At 36.2% G+C, this 15,844-nt stretch overlaps 1 protein-coding gene across 1 annotated transcript in view; it reads right to left on the bottom strand.

Annotated features, from left to right (window-relative positions):
• Positions 1–15,844, bottom strand: part of LOC107686817 (matrix metalloproteinase-15-like) — a 48,002-nt gene that overhangs the window by 28,737 nt on the left and 3,421 nt on the right. The window contains exons 3-5 of the mRNA XM_016483944.1: positions 3,723–3,871; positions 2,250–2,372; positions 1,843–2,150 (exon numbers count right to left, since the gene is read on the bottom strand). Coding sequence (XP_016339430.1) covers positions 1,843–2,150; positions 2,250–2,372; positions 3,723–3,871 — 580 coding nt within the window. The remainder of the gene's footprint in view (positions 1–1,842; positions 2,151–2,249; positions 2,373–3,722; positions 3,872–15,844) is intronic.

The raw sequence follows: 15,844 nt of genomic DNA, 5'->3' as shown, positions 1-15,844 counted from the left end.
TGATACCTCTTCATTCACTGCTACGAATTGATGGCGGTCAGATAAGTACGATTTGAACCATGCTAATGCACTTCCATTAATGCCAACAAAGTTTTCTAGTGTATTCAAAAGAATGTTGTGGTCAGTAACATTAAGGGAACTGTTTGTTGCAGTTCCCTTAAACTTTTCCGATGCGGTCTGTGAGTATTTGCAGTGCGTTTCTGTATTTGGTCGTGTTGTGCTGTCAAACTGATGAAGATGTTTTCTTAATTTGGATGGGTTTTATTCTATTTGCATGTTTTTTCATTTGCAGCACGTTGAGCTGTCCACAGTATAAAAAAGTTAAGAAACTAAATCTACATTTATTTATGACATCTACAAGCTTCAGATTTTTTAAAGGGGTGGTTGATTGTGATTTAACTTTAACTGTAGTTAGTGTGTAAAGTTGCTGTTTGAACATAGACAATATCTGCAAAGTTACGCCCCTGAGGGAGGGGCTTCATAATAACAGGAAATCATGAGAGTGTTTATCAGAGAAGGGACAGAGCTGTGTAGAATAAAGGTAAATTATGTGAAAAATAATGCATCAACACATGTTAGACTGCACCCCATAAACACAATCAAGCCTAGAAAAAAAACACTGAACCACCCCTTTAAAAAAAAGCTTATTTTTCAGGCTAGACCAGGCAGTGCACATTCGCAGTCCTAAGCACACGTCTCCGAATGCTGACTGTTTCTATAGAAACCGGGACTTTACCGATTAGCGATTGGCTCTTTTACTCAGAAGGCTTTGTTCAATAGAGCGGCCATATTGAGTGTTGCATTTTTCCCACGTTCAAATCTATTCGAGTGACATGTCTTGGGTATTCTACAGTCTTCGGTTAAGATCTAAGAAGGTAATGTTCTAAATCAGATCCTAAACTGAAATCAGCATGGTTACTAAACAGACATACTAAGTTAGGATATTTCTGTAATATGGCCCCAGGTTTTAAACTTCTGACCTTTTGTACATAGGTTCAAATGGTCTATATCACAAAGTTTCCTTTCCATTTTTTTCAGAATCCTAAATCATCAGGTCTATGTGTTTTCAGACTTTGGACCCCACTGTACCTTATTGTTTATCACATACTTCACAGAACTCTACTGCAAAGTGCACAAGAGTCTCTAGGAATGTCTGACCCTCTAAATACATCAACATGCTGCTCACTGGCTCACATACTCACTCATCTGTCTCAAATGATGTCACCCGCCTCCACAGGACCATGAAAACCTCACAATAGCAAATACAAAACAGCTATTAAGTATTTAGAGTGAACACAAAAATGTAGGCTTGCAAATGTGACCTTCTTTTGTTTGCCATAGATTTTGCAGAATAACTTGGATTGACACAGGTTTAATCATTAGACTCTACAGTAAGTGAATACGTTTGTTTCATGATGGGTCTACAAAACAGTGAGATACAGATGTTGCCAGTCATTCTAAAAAAAAAATTAAGCAGTACAACTCTTCTTAACACTATAATAATAAGAAATGTTTGAATGCTAAATCTGCATAATAGATTGATTTCTGAAAGATCATATGACACTGAAGACTGAAATAATAAATTATGAAAAATTAAGTTTTGCCATCACTTGAATAAATTACATTTAAAAAGTAAAAAAAATGATATTTTAAATTGTATTCATATATTTCAATAATGCTGCATCAATAAAATGCAGCCTTGATAAGCATAAGAGACTTCTTTCAAAGATATTAAAAATGCTTACCAACCACAATTTTTGAGTGGCAGTGTATGAACTTAATTTTATATATATGCATATTAGATATTATATAATATTAAATGCTCAGGTCCTTTTAACTCACCTTGTAGGTTTTCTGAACCAATGGTCCAAGGCTCGTCTGAGTCAAAGTGAGTATCTCCACCCATCCCTGGACCAGGGAAGTAAGCATGTGCCAGGAAACCCCCCTCTCCGTCAAACGGGGAACTGTCACCATGAAAACCAGATGCAAAGAAGATCATAATATCAGGTTCCTTCCGACGGCCGTATTTGACCTCCAGGAAAGGGATCTCATCAAATGTCAGCGGCGTCACTTTCTCCCACACTTTGAAGGCCCGTCGGATGGCCTCATATGAGTTGTACTCCCCCACCTTAGGCGTGTAGTTCTGAATACTGCAGCCATAGCAGACACAAGAAGAACAGTGTTACAATTAAAAGCAAAATCACTGGAAATGGTGATAATATGAACTGAAGAGTCAGATCCAAACCCACCTGAAAGTTATGTGGCTCTTGTCCCACTTGTGGCCAGTGAGGGCATAACGTTTCCGTCGTACATTGGTCTTGATCTGACCCCCAAACTTGTCTGAGACTCCACAGCGGGGTCTCTTCATGGCCCTAAAAAGAAAGGATAAGATGAAGGCTTAGTGTAGAAAAGGAACCTTAATAGGCATGCACAAAATAATGGCATGTTAAGAAAGCTGAACAAATGGAGGCTCCTTTATATCCATCACTGTGAAGCATGGTGGACTTTGATATTAATTACTATGGCAAACATCTGAGCTATGTTGTCTATTATCATAGACAATATGCATGTATAAATTCACCTAGCCTCAGGCCATCCAAAATGTAAATGAGTTTGTTTCTTCATCTGAACATATTTGGAGAAATGTAGCATTACATCACTTGCTCACCAATGGATCCTCTGCAGTGAATGGGTGCCGTCAGAATGAGAGTCCAAACAGCTGATAAAAACATCACAATAATCCACAAGTAAACCACACGACTCCAGTCCTTGTGAAGTGAAACCTGCATGTTCGTAATAAACAAATCCATCATTAAAGCATTTCAACTTTAAAGCTTCGCTTGTGGAGTCCATAATCCATAATAAGAATTCCTCTAGTGAAAAGTCCATCCCCTGTTGTCCTCTCACATCAAAATCCACTGACATATTGTTTAGAGCTGTTTTGGACTGTTTTGGCTTGTAAACTGTGCATGTTCCTCTCCTTAATCACATTTTTTTTTTCACCACAGAAAGCAATATTATGGATCGTTGCTGGAAGTTAAATACAACTTGACAGATTTGTTTATTACAAACACACAGTATTTCACTTCACAAGACTTGAATTGGAGTAATGTGGACTACTTATGGATTATTGTGATGTTTTTTATCAGCTGTTTGAACTCTCATTCTGACGGCACCCATTCACTGCAGAGGATCCATTGGTGAGCAAGTGAATTTCTCCAAATCTGTTCTAATGAAGAACAAACTCATCTACATCTTGGATGAGGGTGAGTACATTTTTAGCAACATTTTCAGCTACTATCACACTGTTTTGATAGTGTAACAAAAACAATCCAACATTATGTGTTATGTGTTAGTATTGGGTGTTATCATAGATTGGTGCAAAAGAATCGCTTGTAAACCCTTGTCTATGGAAATTTAAAATCAAACTCATGTCATGACCAGCTAAAAATAAGGCTAATGTTAACAGTGATAATACATGACCACAGGATCTTCCGCCTAGAAAAGTAGTTCCATAGACATTAAATAACCTGCAATATTCCTTTAAGGTTCTTCTTCTCTATAAGGTGACCTTCATTTTTCTGTTCAATTACAGGTTTAGCAGGATATAAGAGCTTTATTAAAATATTTTTTTTTTTATTAAGATGAGCTGAATATGAATTGGTAGTAGCTCTAACAGTGTAGCTGATACATTAGATCATGTGATGGATTGAGTCTCTTACTCGATGGTGACGGGGTCCAACACCCCAGTGATCTCCAGCCCGTAAAAGCGCTGCATGTCACTGATGGCGTTCAACAGGATTTGAGCTGAGCGCATGGTAGACATCTGCTTGCCGGCCTGCGGGAGGTAGCCGTACTGCCGTAGCCATGACTAAGTGAAAATCACAGACAAAAGGAATTAAATAAGTGATCTGATTAGAAATCACATTTTCTTTGATCTTTTGTGATCAGGGATGTTCATGGTTATTGTTATTATTAATTTTGTCAAAATTTATATTAATATGTATTTCACAATCTTAAAAGTGAAGTTTTAATGTAGAATGAGTATTTTCTATGCATGTTATTATTAACAGTAATAGTTCAAATAAACTGCTCATTAAATTCACTAATTAAATATGTATTTAAAGTAATCTAACTGCATGACATTTGTAGTCCCCCGCTACAATATTAATGTGGGGAATATTCAATTAATTGATTATGAAAATTCCTGAAAAATGACATTCTTATTTGAAATATTTCAAAGTATGGAAACATAATGCAACTTTTAGAGGAAGTTTTTGATAACATTCTATAACATGTATTTATCAAACAGATTCATACATTAGCACATAGTTGGTATGAGTATGCAGTAGAAGCAGAAAATAAAATAAAAAAAAGGAGAAAAGGGCTGTGGCGTTTACCAAAAACCTCAGCACCCATAATGCACTTTTGATTTTTGCACAGCCCCTCTGTTGATTTGACTGTCTGTGCGCAGGAATACAAAAATACAGAAGTTTGATCTGTTTAAACAAAAGCCATAGAGCTGTGAAAGTCTGCCAAAAGACACAAAATGACATGTCATGCGGCTGACTTTTGCAGACAAATAAACTGGGATATCTGTGCGCAGGTACACATTGTTCATTTACATGTATTACAGAAACTATACAAACAATACAAAGCTGGTTAAAAATCAGCAAACTTATCCTTTAAGGTTAAAAGAGATTATGAAAAACTAAATTAAGGCCCAAAAAGCGGCATAAAATTTAATTGCTGTGCCATAAAAGAGATCACGTCATCAATCTGTCACTGCCATGAGAATGAAGGAGAAAGAAGATATTGTCACAGACTGAAAGACCGTCACACCTAATACTGGTCCAGACTGTGTGAGAACACTTGAGGCTGATGTGACCACAGATTGGGGGTGACGGCACCAGCTGGGCCAGCCAATTTATCAGGCTTTAGAAGCAGAGAGCAGCCACTCTTCCCTCACTGCTGGGGGACTTTCCTCAGGGCAGAGACATGCATGGAGGCACAGCTCCAGCCCCATCTGGCTTTCGCATTGGATGCAGTGCGTGATTCCAAAAGGCCAGAAGGTCCATTAAAGGGGATGAAAGCTTGACATGATGCTCTGGTTTGAATTAAATGTGGTTGTACCTACTGCCTATCATCATTAGTCAGGCATTTAGCACAAATTATGTAATTAAACTGCCCCATTATTAAGCCCACCCTGTGGCAATGGCAACAGACTGTCCTTCACAGTGTTATTATAGTACCACTGAGATACTATTTTAGTTTTTTTAATATTTAGAATTAGTTTTTATTTTTATATTTCTGTTTTCATTTTAGCTCTAGCAGATTTTCTGTTTTTTGTAATTTTTATCGGTTTTTATATAGTTTGTATTCATTAAAAAGAAATGTTGCCTTGGAAACTAGCTGAAATAAAATCAATTTAATATATGTTATTTCGGTTAACGTTTATTTTAATCCAAGTAACAATGTTTTTTTTCAATGGTTTTAGTTTTAGTTCAATATAATAACCCTGGTCCTAACCCAGCCAGAACCTCCCATATAGAAAACCAGATCAATTTAATATCTCAGTTGTTTCTCCTAGACAGTAATGGGATCAAATAACAGAGAGCAGTTGGAGAAATCTCTTGCTTCACAGTTTAATCTGAAGAGTTTCAAAAAGTATGAACAATATCACAAATTGTTCTCCAATTTGTAAAATACCAGTCTACAAATGTCACATTCTCATCAAATACTGATGTGAGTTACAATATATTTTATAGCTATATACTCTTACTTTGTCAACAATTGTGTCATTTGTTTCTATTTTATTTTTTTCTAAAGAGAAACATCTGAAACAAAATAGATACTTGAATCGTAACTGAGAACAAATGCAATACTAAAATCAATACAGAATCAATTGCTTAGAATTGTGTTCAGGACTTTACAGTGCTGTTTTTCACCTGGTCTTAGCAGAAGGCTAATGTGTTCATCCCACTGGACTCGTGTGGTTAGGGGGTCACTGCTTTTATAAGGTCCCCTTCTTTTCCTACCCTGTAACCAGGGCCCGTCACACAGTTGCCTGGTCCAGATCTCCATTTTCCACGACCACAGAAAACACAGGCCTTTGTGCCCTTCTGAGATGTGAAGGCAGCTGAATAAGAGTTAAACAGCTGAATAGCTGGCCCTGTTCTGGGCAAGGCTAATATGCCACTGCACCAATCATCTACTGTGTAGAAGCGGAAAGTCACGATAACCCAACATGCATAACTATTTCCATGTACTTAAGGTTTTAGGACAAATGCCTTACCATAAATAAGTATTAAACTTTTACACCAAAGTCATTCTGCTACATTCATGCTACAGATATGAATGATGCCTCAAATAATGTAGCTTGTTTTATTACTTTTCCAAGTCATCAGATTAACAATTCTTGTCAGTTGAATGATTCAGTGGATGAAAATTCCATAGACAGGGATAGACACACATTACACACACACACACACACAAAGAAAAACAAGTAGATAGAATAGAAAAAAATAGAATCGATAGAGTAGGATCAAAACTGCAATATGATTTAGAGCGACTATCAAATCACAAGGGATATGCATTTTTAGAATGAAGTGTGTCACTGTGTTCGTTTATACGAGAGCAGCTCATGATCCAGTGTTTTCAGTGTCTCAGAGTAGCTCAGTTCACATATGGTGCTCAACACGAACTCATTGCTGCAAGTGCTCGGAGTTTGGGTTGCTTATAATGTGCATTTGGCATCTTCCTAAACTTGTAAAGAGAATTGCTTATAAACATGCTGTGATTAACAAAAGAGCTATAAGGGCTCCCTGCGGTTTTTTTTTTTTTTTTTGCCAAAATAAAAGTTTAAAGTTTGAACAAGAAAAAAATAGGACAGTGTTGTAATTTTACAGTCATACTGTAAAAATGAAAATATTATTATATTATTTTCCTTAAATTACTTTTTATTTATTTACTTTTTTACTGTTTTATTTAGTAGTAATAACATATAATAAGTCAATAAATGTATTATTGTCATTATTACTATTATAGTAGTAGTAGTAGTAGTAGTAGTACAAAATCATATTGGTATATTAAAGTCATACTGGTATATAATCACAAATTTTTTGGTCCAAATTGTGCAGCACTACCTAAAACATGCACACACACAGACACACACGCACTTTAAATTTAAATAGCGATTTTTATCAGAAAAAAAAAAAAGCACAATTTTTTTTTTTTTACACAAATCATGTCGTCCTACTCTAGACTTACACCTAAAAAGGACTCGATCCAACAACCACAATTAAAAGGACTTGGGCGTGGGCTCTTTGAACTTGGGCCAGTAAACAACCACCTAGCAACGAGCAACCTACCCTAGAAACTGTATATCAACATGTTAAAAAACATTCATAAAACCTTAGGAACTTCATAGCAACGCCCAAGAGAATAACAACAACTCTAGTACCTTTTGGTGATACAATCACAGCATTTACTTTGGAAAATATTTAATTATAATGTATTAATTGTTCTTCATGCAGTTTTTAGAAACTAGGGATTTTTTTTTTAATTGTAACAATTTTTAAAAGTAAAAATGAATTGCACCAAAAAAAAAAAAAAAGTGATTACAAATGCTAAAAAACTTGGCGATCACTTATGGCATCTAAAATCTACACTTTTTCCGCAATCATTTACATTTATTACATAAAAAGTGTTATTTCCACATCATTTGTCAACTACTCTTGTATTTCCATACCAAATCCAACAATCCCCAGCTTTCTTACTCTCCCTGAACACAATCCTCTTTGTGTCTCCCCCATAGGGCTGTGAGAGAGGGAAGTGCTAAAGGGCTGTGCAGGGCAGGACACACCTTACCCCAACAGATAAGACTGCCTCGCTTTCTGTCATTCAGAGCCCTGGGGCTTTTAGCAGGGCAAGAGGTGGGAGGTTGTGTGTACTCCCACTAGAGAAAGACATTACCCTAGTGTTCTGCTTACTAGCTCATAAAGGACAACAACGTTCTTGCTTTCATGCTTTATATGTTCCTTCTTTAGGTCAAGGGCACCTGGAATCATTCTGCTAGATATACGTCGCAGGCTATCGAAATGGATGAGATAAATGAAGACCTGCTTTTAAAGCCTGAAGTGTTTCAGCATCCATCCCACCATCACAACATCCTATGTCATGCATACAGAGTAAGGCATTGCAGAGAACAGAAGCAAGGAGAGCCATCCTTCTCTCCCATCAGCCCCTGTGCCAGCGCTGGCTCAACGGGACCTTGAGAGCTCCTGCCAACAGCATGTCCTCCAGGAACCTGTGATTCACAACGTGTCGTGAAAAGACTTGGGTTTAGTGTGTGTGTGTGAGAGAGAGTGTGTGTCCAGAACAATGTCAGCCAAGAATCTAACGACTAGAGAGCGCTATTATTCCTGGGCCTTGGGTGCATGCCATTTTTTTGGTCATTAAGTGAGAGGGAAGAGGAAGCGAGCGAATCAGATCAAGTGAAAAAGATTAAGAGGAAGACAGGAAAACAGAACATGATGGAGGAGGGGAGGAGTGAAATAAGTTAAGGCAGACTGGGTTTTTGGCATTTCAGACATGATTCTGGCTCGCAGGTAACTGGTCTGGGGAATAATGCAATGACACATTTCATTTAAACTCCATGTTGTCTTCTCTCTCAGCTCTGCACATCCAGTCTACTGAGCCACAGGGAGCTGTGTCACTGCAGAAAATACAATAAATAGATTTTAAAAAATATATTCAGGCTGTATCCTTAATGGCAGGCAATTGGGTAATGAGACTCAAAGCAAGGTCAAAGGACAGAGCACATCAATCATTTGTCAGTTTCATTTTCCAGCTGTGTAAATCAATAACCTTAATCAATGATAACAGAAATGCTAAATTAAATAGACAAATGTGGAGTTATTGGAAGGAGGTGGAAGTATCACCAAGAGATTATTTAGAAAAATAAAACTATTCAGCAACTGACTAATAGCTATATGTAGCTCGAGTAGTTAGAAAGCATCTTAAGTAGGGATGCACAGTATTATCTGTATCATATCAGCTATCGGCCAATATTAGTGTTTTTTTAACATTAGTTAATATTGAATATATAGGCCTACTGTATTAGGCCAGTATAGAACATTTAATTGTGAGTGCTAATCTAAAAGCAGTAAACAATTAAAACCATAAAAAATACAGTAGATACTAAGTAGATAATAAAATAATAATTAACAGGACTACAATGAAATTTTAAAAAAATTCTTCAACATTTCTCATTTTAATTTAGTTTAACTTGGTATACTAAAACTTTAGTTAAAAATAATAATTAAAAACTACACAGACATTAAAAATACTATAAGAAAATGACAAAAACATACAAAATTTTTCAAATGAAAATGTAAAATATAAAAAATATAGTATCTAAAAAGAAAGAAGAGATACTAAAATAACTGATTATGATTAATAAGAGTATTTAAAGCATTAAAATTTTTTTTTTTAAATTTAGCACCAAATATATACAGTATTTACCAATTATTTTTACACCAAATAGAATTTTAATATTGGCTGTACCATCAAAATGTAATTAATTTTAATTATATATATATATATATTTATTTATTTATTTATTTTAATATTTGTGCATTGTGTATTATAAGCAGCATTGCGGGTGTCCTGCGCAGGGAGCCATAATGCATTGAGGCAGATGATGCAAAATAACTATAATAATATTGTGTTATAGTATAATTTTTTTATAAATATATTTCATTAAATACTAAGAATAATTCTTTAAAAAAAATTCAATTAAATGTTCTATTTTACCAAATATATGTATGCACGTTTTTTTTTTTTTTGGGAAAATGCACCAAACATTGGATTTTCCAACAATTTTCAAATCCCCCACATGCTTCACATAAGGAGCATTATTTGTGTGGTATTCAGAGTTGCTGTCTATGAAGAGCGTTCCAAATCAATCACTTATGATGGTCCATTTCTGTGTGGATAAAGCAGCTGCCTATGTACAGTGGACTGCAAGGCAGGCCTAGTGAATGTGGCTCAATCCCCTCATGACCTTGCAGTAATTGAGCTGGTGAATGTGGCCCTAGTTCTTAATAAGAAAGGAAGTAGAGCTACCAGTCAGAAGTACAAGTCATCCACTGAGACATGGACACAATTAGCAGTTAATGCGGTTCCACGGTCCAATCACATCTCATTATCCCTCTCAGTCATAGTGAGGCAGCCCAGACCCCACACAAACAGCTCGCCACGAGTTTGTGGGAAAACACAAGGATGCGACGTTCCACGGATACAAAGGGCGGATAAAGAACATGAGGGAAAAGTGGGACTCCAGGGTTTAAATGCAGGATAGAGATATGGTTGCAGGAAGTGATACAGTCGGCTCCCTATGAAGTACAGTCCTCATAAACCCCCTCCTCTCCCTGCTCCTTGAGCTCTTCCTGCCTCTCTATCTCCCCGCACCTCTGAACACAGTCAGCTGAACACAAGAAGTCTCATTGTTGCGCCTCAGCTGCCTGAGAGCCCTGCAGTCCTAAACATCTCTTAACTGTTTCTGTTTATGGCCTATTTAGAAAACAGCTGTTGCATTCACCGATCACAGCACAGAAGAGCAGGCCAACACCTCTACACTCTCCATGAAACACTCCTCATAGTTTTTCTTTATAGGCATGGCATATCCAGAAATGACTATTTGAATTGCCAAGATAAAGCTATCTGAAAAGGAAGATTATCCATGAGGGAAAAGACAACGGCCGAAAGCAACCTTGTTGCCAGTCCCTACTCCAGGAAGTACACGTTCATAAGACACCACTTTGAAATCATATCTTTGCTTGAGAAAGCAAATGCTTTTCTATGAAGTATTGCATTGTAAAGAACTGAATGACAAAAGGCTCTCAGAGCAACACCCACACAGAAACTCACAATACTCCCTATCTTCACTCAAGCGTCTGCATCGTTTGTGCTATGGGTGAATTGACACAAGCTTCGAGTTTGCACTTTTTGTCACTCCTAAGGGATCATCTAAAACATGTAACTCTACGATCAGACTTTTTTTACTGCTCACTCACTGGTCTCATTCGCTTACAAATTTTTCTGCAAACATATTTTAAAATGTTATTTATTTTATAGTCACATGATCCTTCAGAAATCATTCTAATATGCTGATTTGGTGCTCAAGCAGTTGTGCAGCTTCGTATTTTTTTAAGGAATCTGTGATGCACTACTATTCAAAGGTCTGAGGTAAAACAAAAAAAAAGGCAATAGGCTACTTTTATTCAGCAGGGACATATTAAATTGATCTAAAATAACAGTAAAAACATTCATAATATTACAGATTATTTTCAAATAAATGCTGTTTATTGAACTTAAATTACTACAGTTTCCACAAAAATAAGCAAGAAAAACAGTTTTCAACATTTAGAACATGAAGAAGAAGGAAAGAGGAATAAGAATAAGGAGGAGGAGAAGAAGACTGATGCTCTGGCTGCTGAAATTTAATCTTTGCCATCACAGAAATAAGTTACATTTAATAATTAAAAAACAAAACAAAAAACAATTGAACTGGTTTTGAGGATGATACACTTGGAATTGCTTGAGGATCTTGCTGCACAAGCTCTCTCATGCAGGCAGGAGTGTTACATGTTTGCTCACAGTGATGAAAGGCTGTAAAAGACAGGTTGTGTGGAAAACCTTTATATGGAGAAAGCTTGGGCGTGTTTATGGAAACTACTAACCTCAGGCACGTGGACGCTCATTTAGAAAACTCAAATTCATTAACGTTAGAGTAAGGTTAAGAACAAGGACAATCCCTAAGCTATCATGTGCTTATAAAAAACGAATAAGCCTAGTCCATGAATTTTAAATGAGACCCTGTTTTTATAACATTCATATTCTTAATTGTGAATCTCGAATGCAAGTTGTAGGCACAATGTATTCTTAATTAATTAATCAAAGTAGATCCGAAACAACACGTTTATGGACTTTAAGTGCTAGATGAAGGGTCAGCTTCATATACTGTAGTAAGAGAATGCATGCATACTATACTTTTCTATAAGGTTTAGGAACTGCATTTGAGGCTTTGTCCCCACAGTTCTCACCACACACCCAAACCAGTGGGTCATACAGCTTTAACCCATAATCCCCCAAACATCCATCTACCACTGTGGCATGTGCAGTCCTACTGTCATTCAACATCAACTGGTAGAATTACTGAGATAAACTGCTTCTTTCAAAAAGTTTGGGTCAGCTGTAGGTTTAAAGACGTCTATATTTCCATATAAGCACAGCCCAGAGATGAGGGCTGTGATGCAGAAGCTCTTTCAAGAAGTGCACTGTTAGATGAATAAACTGAATTGAATTGTTCAAAGAGTACCAGTACACCCTCAGGAAAAAGCTACCTTTTCAAAAGGTACACATAAGTACTAAAAGGGTGCATAATAGGGGTGGGCGATATGACCAAAATCTTATATCACGATAATGATATATATCACGATATAGTTTTTTTTTTTTTTCTTTTAAAAAGGTTTTTACAATATTAAAATCTTTGATACCATAGAATTTTCATAATCCTCGTTACCAATGTCACTATCAAACTAACTCAAGTCTAAAAAGAGGTGATGCAGAAGCTCTTTCAAGAAGTGCACTGTTAGATGAATAAACTGAATTGAATTGTTCAAAGAGTACCAGTACACCCTCAGGAAAAAGCTACCTTTTCAAAAGGTACACATAAGTACTAAAAGGGTGCATAATAGGGGTGGGCGATATGACCAAAATCTTATATCACGATAATGATATATATCACGATATAGTTATTTTTTTTTCTTTTAAAAAGGTTTTTACGATATTAAAATCTTTGATACCATAGAATTTTCATAATCCTCGTTACCAATGTCACTATCAAACTAACTCAAGTCTAAAAAGAGACAAAAAAAAAACCTCAAGCTCACTGAAGATAAATAAACAGTCAGTGATGAAATAAGGATAAGAAACTAATTGCAAGCAATAGGACACAAATCTACAATAAATAAGAAACGCTACATACATTGTGTAAATTAATTAGTCTTCATGTGTTAATTATATTTATCTATCTATCTATCTATAGATAGATATAATTAACACATGTATTATGTATAGATTCTATATATAGGGTCGTTTCCTCTGAGGAGGCAAGGGAGGCAGTGTCTCCTCAAAAAATTGGATTAGAAAATAATCGATATTACAAACATAAATTGCAAATATTACTAAATATGGCATTAAAAGTATAAAAGTCACTCGTTTTTATAAAGTAACACTGTCAAACAGCGACACCCGCAGGTAAAGTTACAGCGGAGGCTTGCCTCCCTTCGGCCCATAGACTTACCACAGAGACCCCTTACTGTGCCGTGGGTTTAGTGGGGGTAATAGAGAATGAATGGGGGAAAGTCACGTGAGAGGAGGCAATGCCTCCATCGCGCTATAATTGGATATGATCGGTTATTATTGAATGTGATTGGTTCGTGTGATAAATCCCGCCTCTTGTTTTTTTTGTGTGAGCTCTCGGCCTGAATGAAGAAAATGATGGCGTTATTGACTAATTATAAAGTAAACAACTCACCAGCTTAGATACCACTACTTTGTGTCACGTCAAAATAAAACTTGAAATGGTCTGAAAACGTGATGGCTGCGTCAGTTTTTAGTGAGCATTCAGCGTGATTAAATGAAAGATATATCTTCGTGTCCGTGGCAGTGTTTACATAGCTTTTATCATGATGACCCGAAAATAAGTTGACTATTAACTAACATGAACAATGTAGGCTAGTTTTTAATAATGCATTAGTAAATGTTGAAATTAATATTAACTAAGAATAATAAATGCTGTAGAAGTAGGCTATTATTTATTCTTGGTTACTGTTAACTAAAGTAGCTAACTAATGAAACCTTATTTTAAATGGTTTCCAAAATATTGTTCAAATTGTTACTGCCTTTAGTTATTATTTGGAATAAATATAAAAATGCATAAAAACACTATGAAATGTATAATTAGTATTTAAAAAATAATAATAATAATATTAATAAAATACAAAATATAATTGTATTTGTTCTCTTTTTTTATGTGACATTTATTTAACCAGGAAAATGTGACATATATATATATATATATATACCCATCACTATTCTCCACCTGGCTGGTTCTGTCTCCGCTTCATGCCCCGTGGTGGCGTGTAAGATTGCAGTCATCCAAATGATGAAAAAGTATTACAGTAAACAATATATTTTGCGACACCATGAAATAAACGATAAAGCATAATATGAAACGATATACTTTTTATTTCGTCCATCCGATATATATCGTCATATCGCACAGCCCTAGGTTAAGCTATTATAACCCCTACAAATACTCATTATACTAAACACTTTAAAAGAGACAGAGATGTAGATGTTTGTGAAAGATGTTTTCTCTGTTTTGGAGGGATGAACACTGTTAAATTATAACACATTTATTGCATCAAAATTTGTTAATATTTTACTATAGGTTAGGGGTGGATAATTTTATCATTTGTTTATTATTCGCGCTGCAATGCTCAAATGAATGCTAATCAGCCATTTAAATGTAAAACAGCAAGCTCATTGGCTGCGTATACAACGTGAACCAGTCAGCTAGTGACAAGTCGTTTAGTACTAAGAATATCATCAGTTACGTTAAGGACCCATAGCCTGCGCCATCTAGAGTTTCATGACAGAACTTGGTATATATTAGTACCTAAAAGGTACAAAAGTGTACCTTTTGAATAGGTACTGCCCCAGTGACAGCTTTTGTACCTTCTAAGAGTGTTCTTATCCTCCTGAGACCCTGTGACCTCATATGAGGACATTATATTTTGATGTATTATACACCAAAAGACTATACATGCCACAGTTGTAAGTCTGGATGTCCTGTACAGAGCACATTCATGGCTTTTCAGAGATACCAAATGTTTGGATGTTTCACCACGACCACTCCCTCTCCTTGGTCTTCAAATATGTCTGATATTAATTTAGTGGGACTCTTATGGACATATGATAATATTTTGTAATTATCATTTAAATCTGTCTAATTTTTAAACTGTCTGTCAGTTACAAAAGTGATTTAGTCAAGAGCAGTGAGAGATTTTCTAGCAATGTGCTATGATTAATATGAATGGCAGACAGGACAAATATTGGACAGCATCCCCTTTAAGACCGAAGTCCGAATCCAATAGCCTGTACGGTTACACGTTATCCTTTTCAGCTGTTTACTTTCTCTTAAGACCTGAATCACTGTGTTTATGAGGATACTTGCAAAGACGAGCATTTTGACACATAAAAGTGTGTGTATTTAACTGTTCAAAGCTTATAGTTTATGAGGATACTTGCAAAGACGGGGATTCTGACGCATATAAGTGTGTTTATGTAATCGTTAAAAGCCAATAAAGTGGCAAAAAAATGCGCACTCCGCTCACACAGAAACAGAGACGGCGCACGCATATAGCTCTGTTGTTTGTGTTTCAACGGCTTAAAACCGGTTGTTTTAAAACTGCAGGTGCTTAAAAACGTGTGTCCATGCTAAAGATGTAGTCCCTCGTTTAAGAAACAGCTCCTCGTTTTGTCCTGGCTTGTCGTTCTCCACTAGTGTTGGGTCGTTCTTGAACGATTCGTTCATTTTGAACGAATCTTTAATGTGACTCGGGAGGAACGAGTCGTCTCGGGGAGTGATTCATTCAGTCGCGCATGCGCAACATCCTATAGGTTCTGTACTGGAATTAGTCAAGTAGTTCACCTGTGTCGAGTCTTCGGGTTTTTCGAGTCATTCGTTCATCACGTGACAGCCCCATAAGTT

The sequence above is a fragment of the Sinocyclocheilus anshuiensis genome, unplaced genomic scaffold, assembly GCF_001515605.1.
Source record: "Sinocyclocheilus anshuiensis isolate Anshui unplaced genomic scaffold, SAMN03320099.WGS_v1.1 scaffold773, whole genome shotgun sequence".
Taxonomy (NCBI): domain Eukaryota; kingdom Metazoa; phylum Chordata; class Actinopteri; order Cypriniformes; family Cyprinidae; genus Sinocyclocheilus; species Sinocyclocheilus anshuiensis.
Note: the sequence above shows the minus strand (reverse complement) of the source record. Positions and strands in the feature narration are given on the sequence as shown.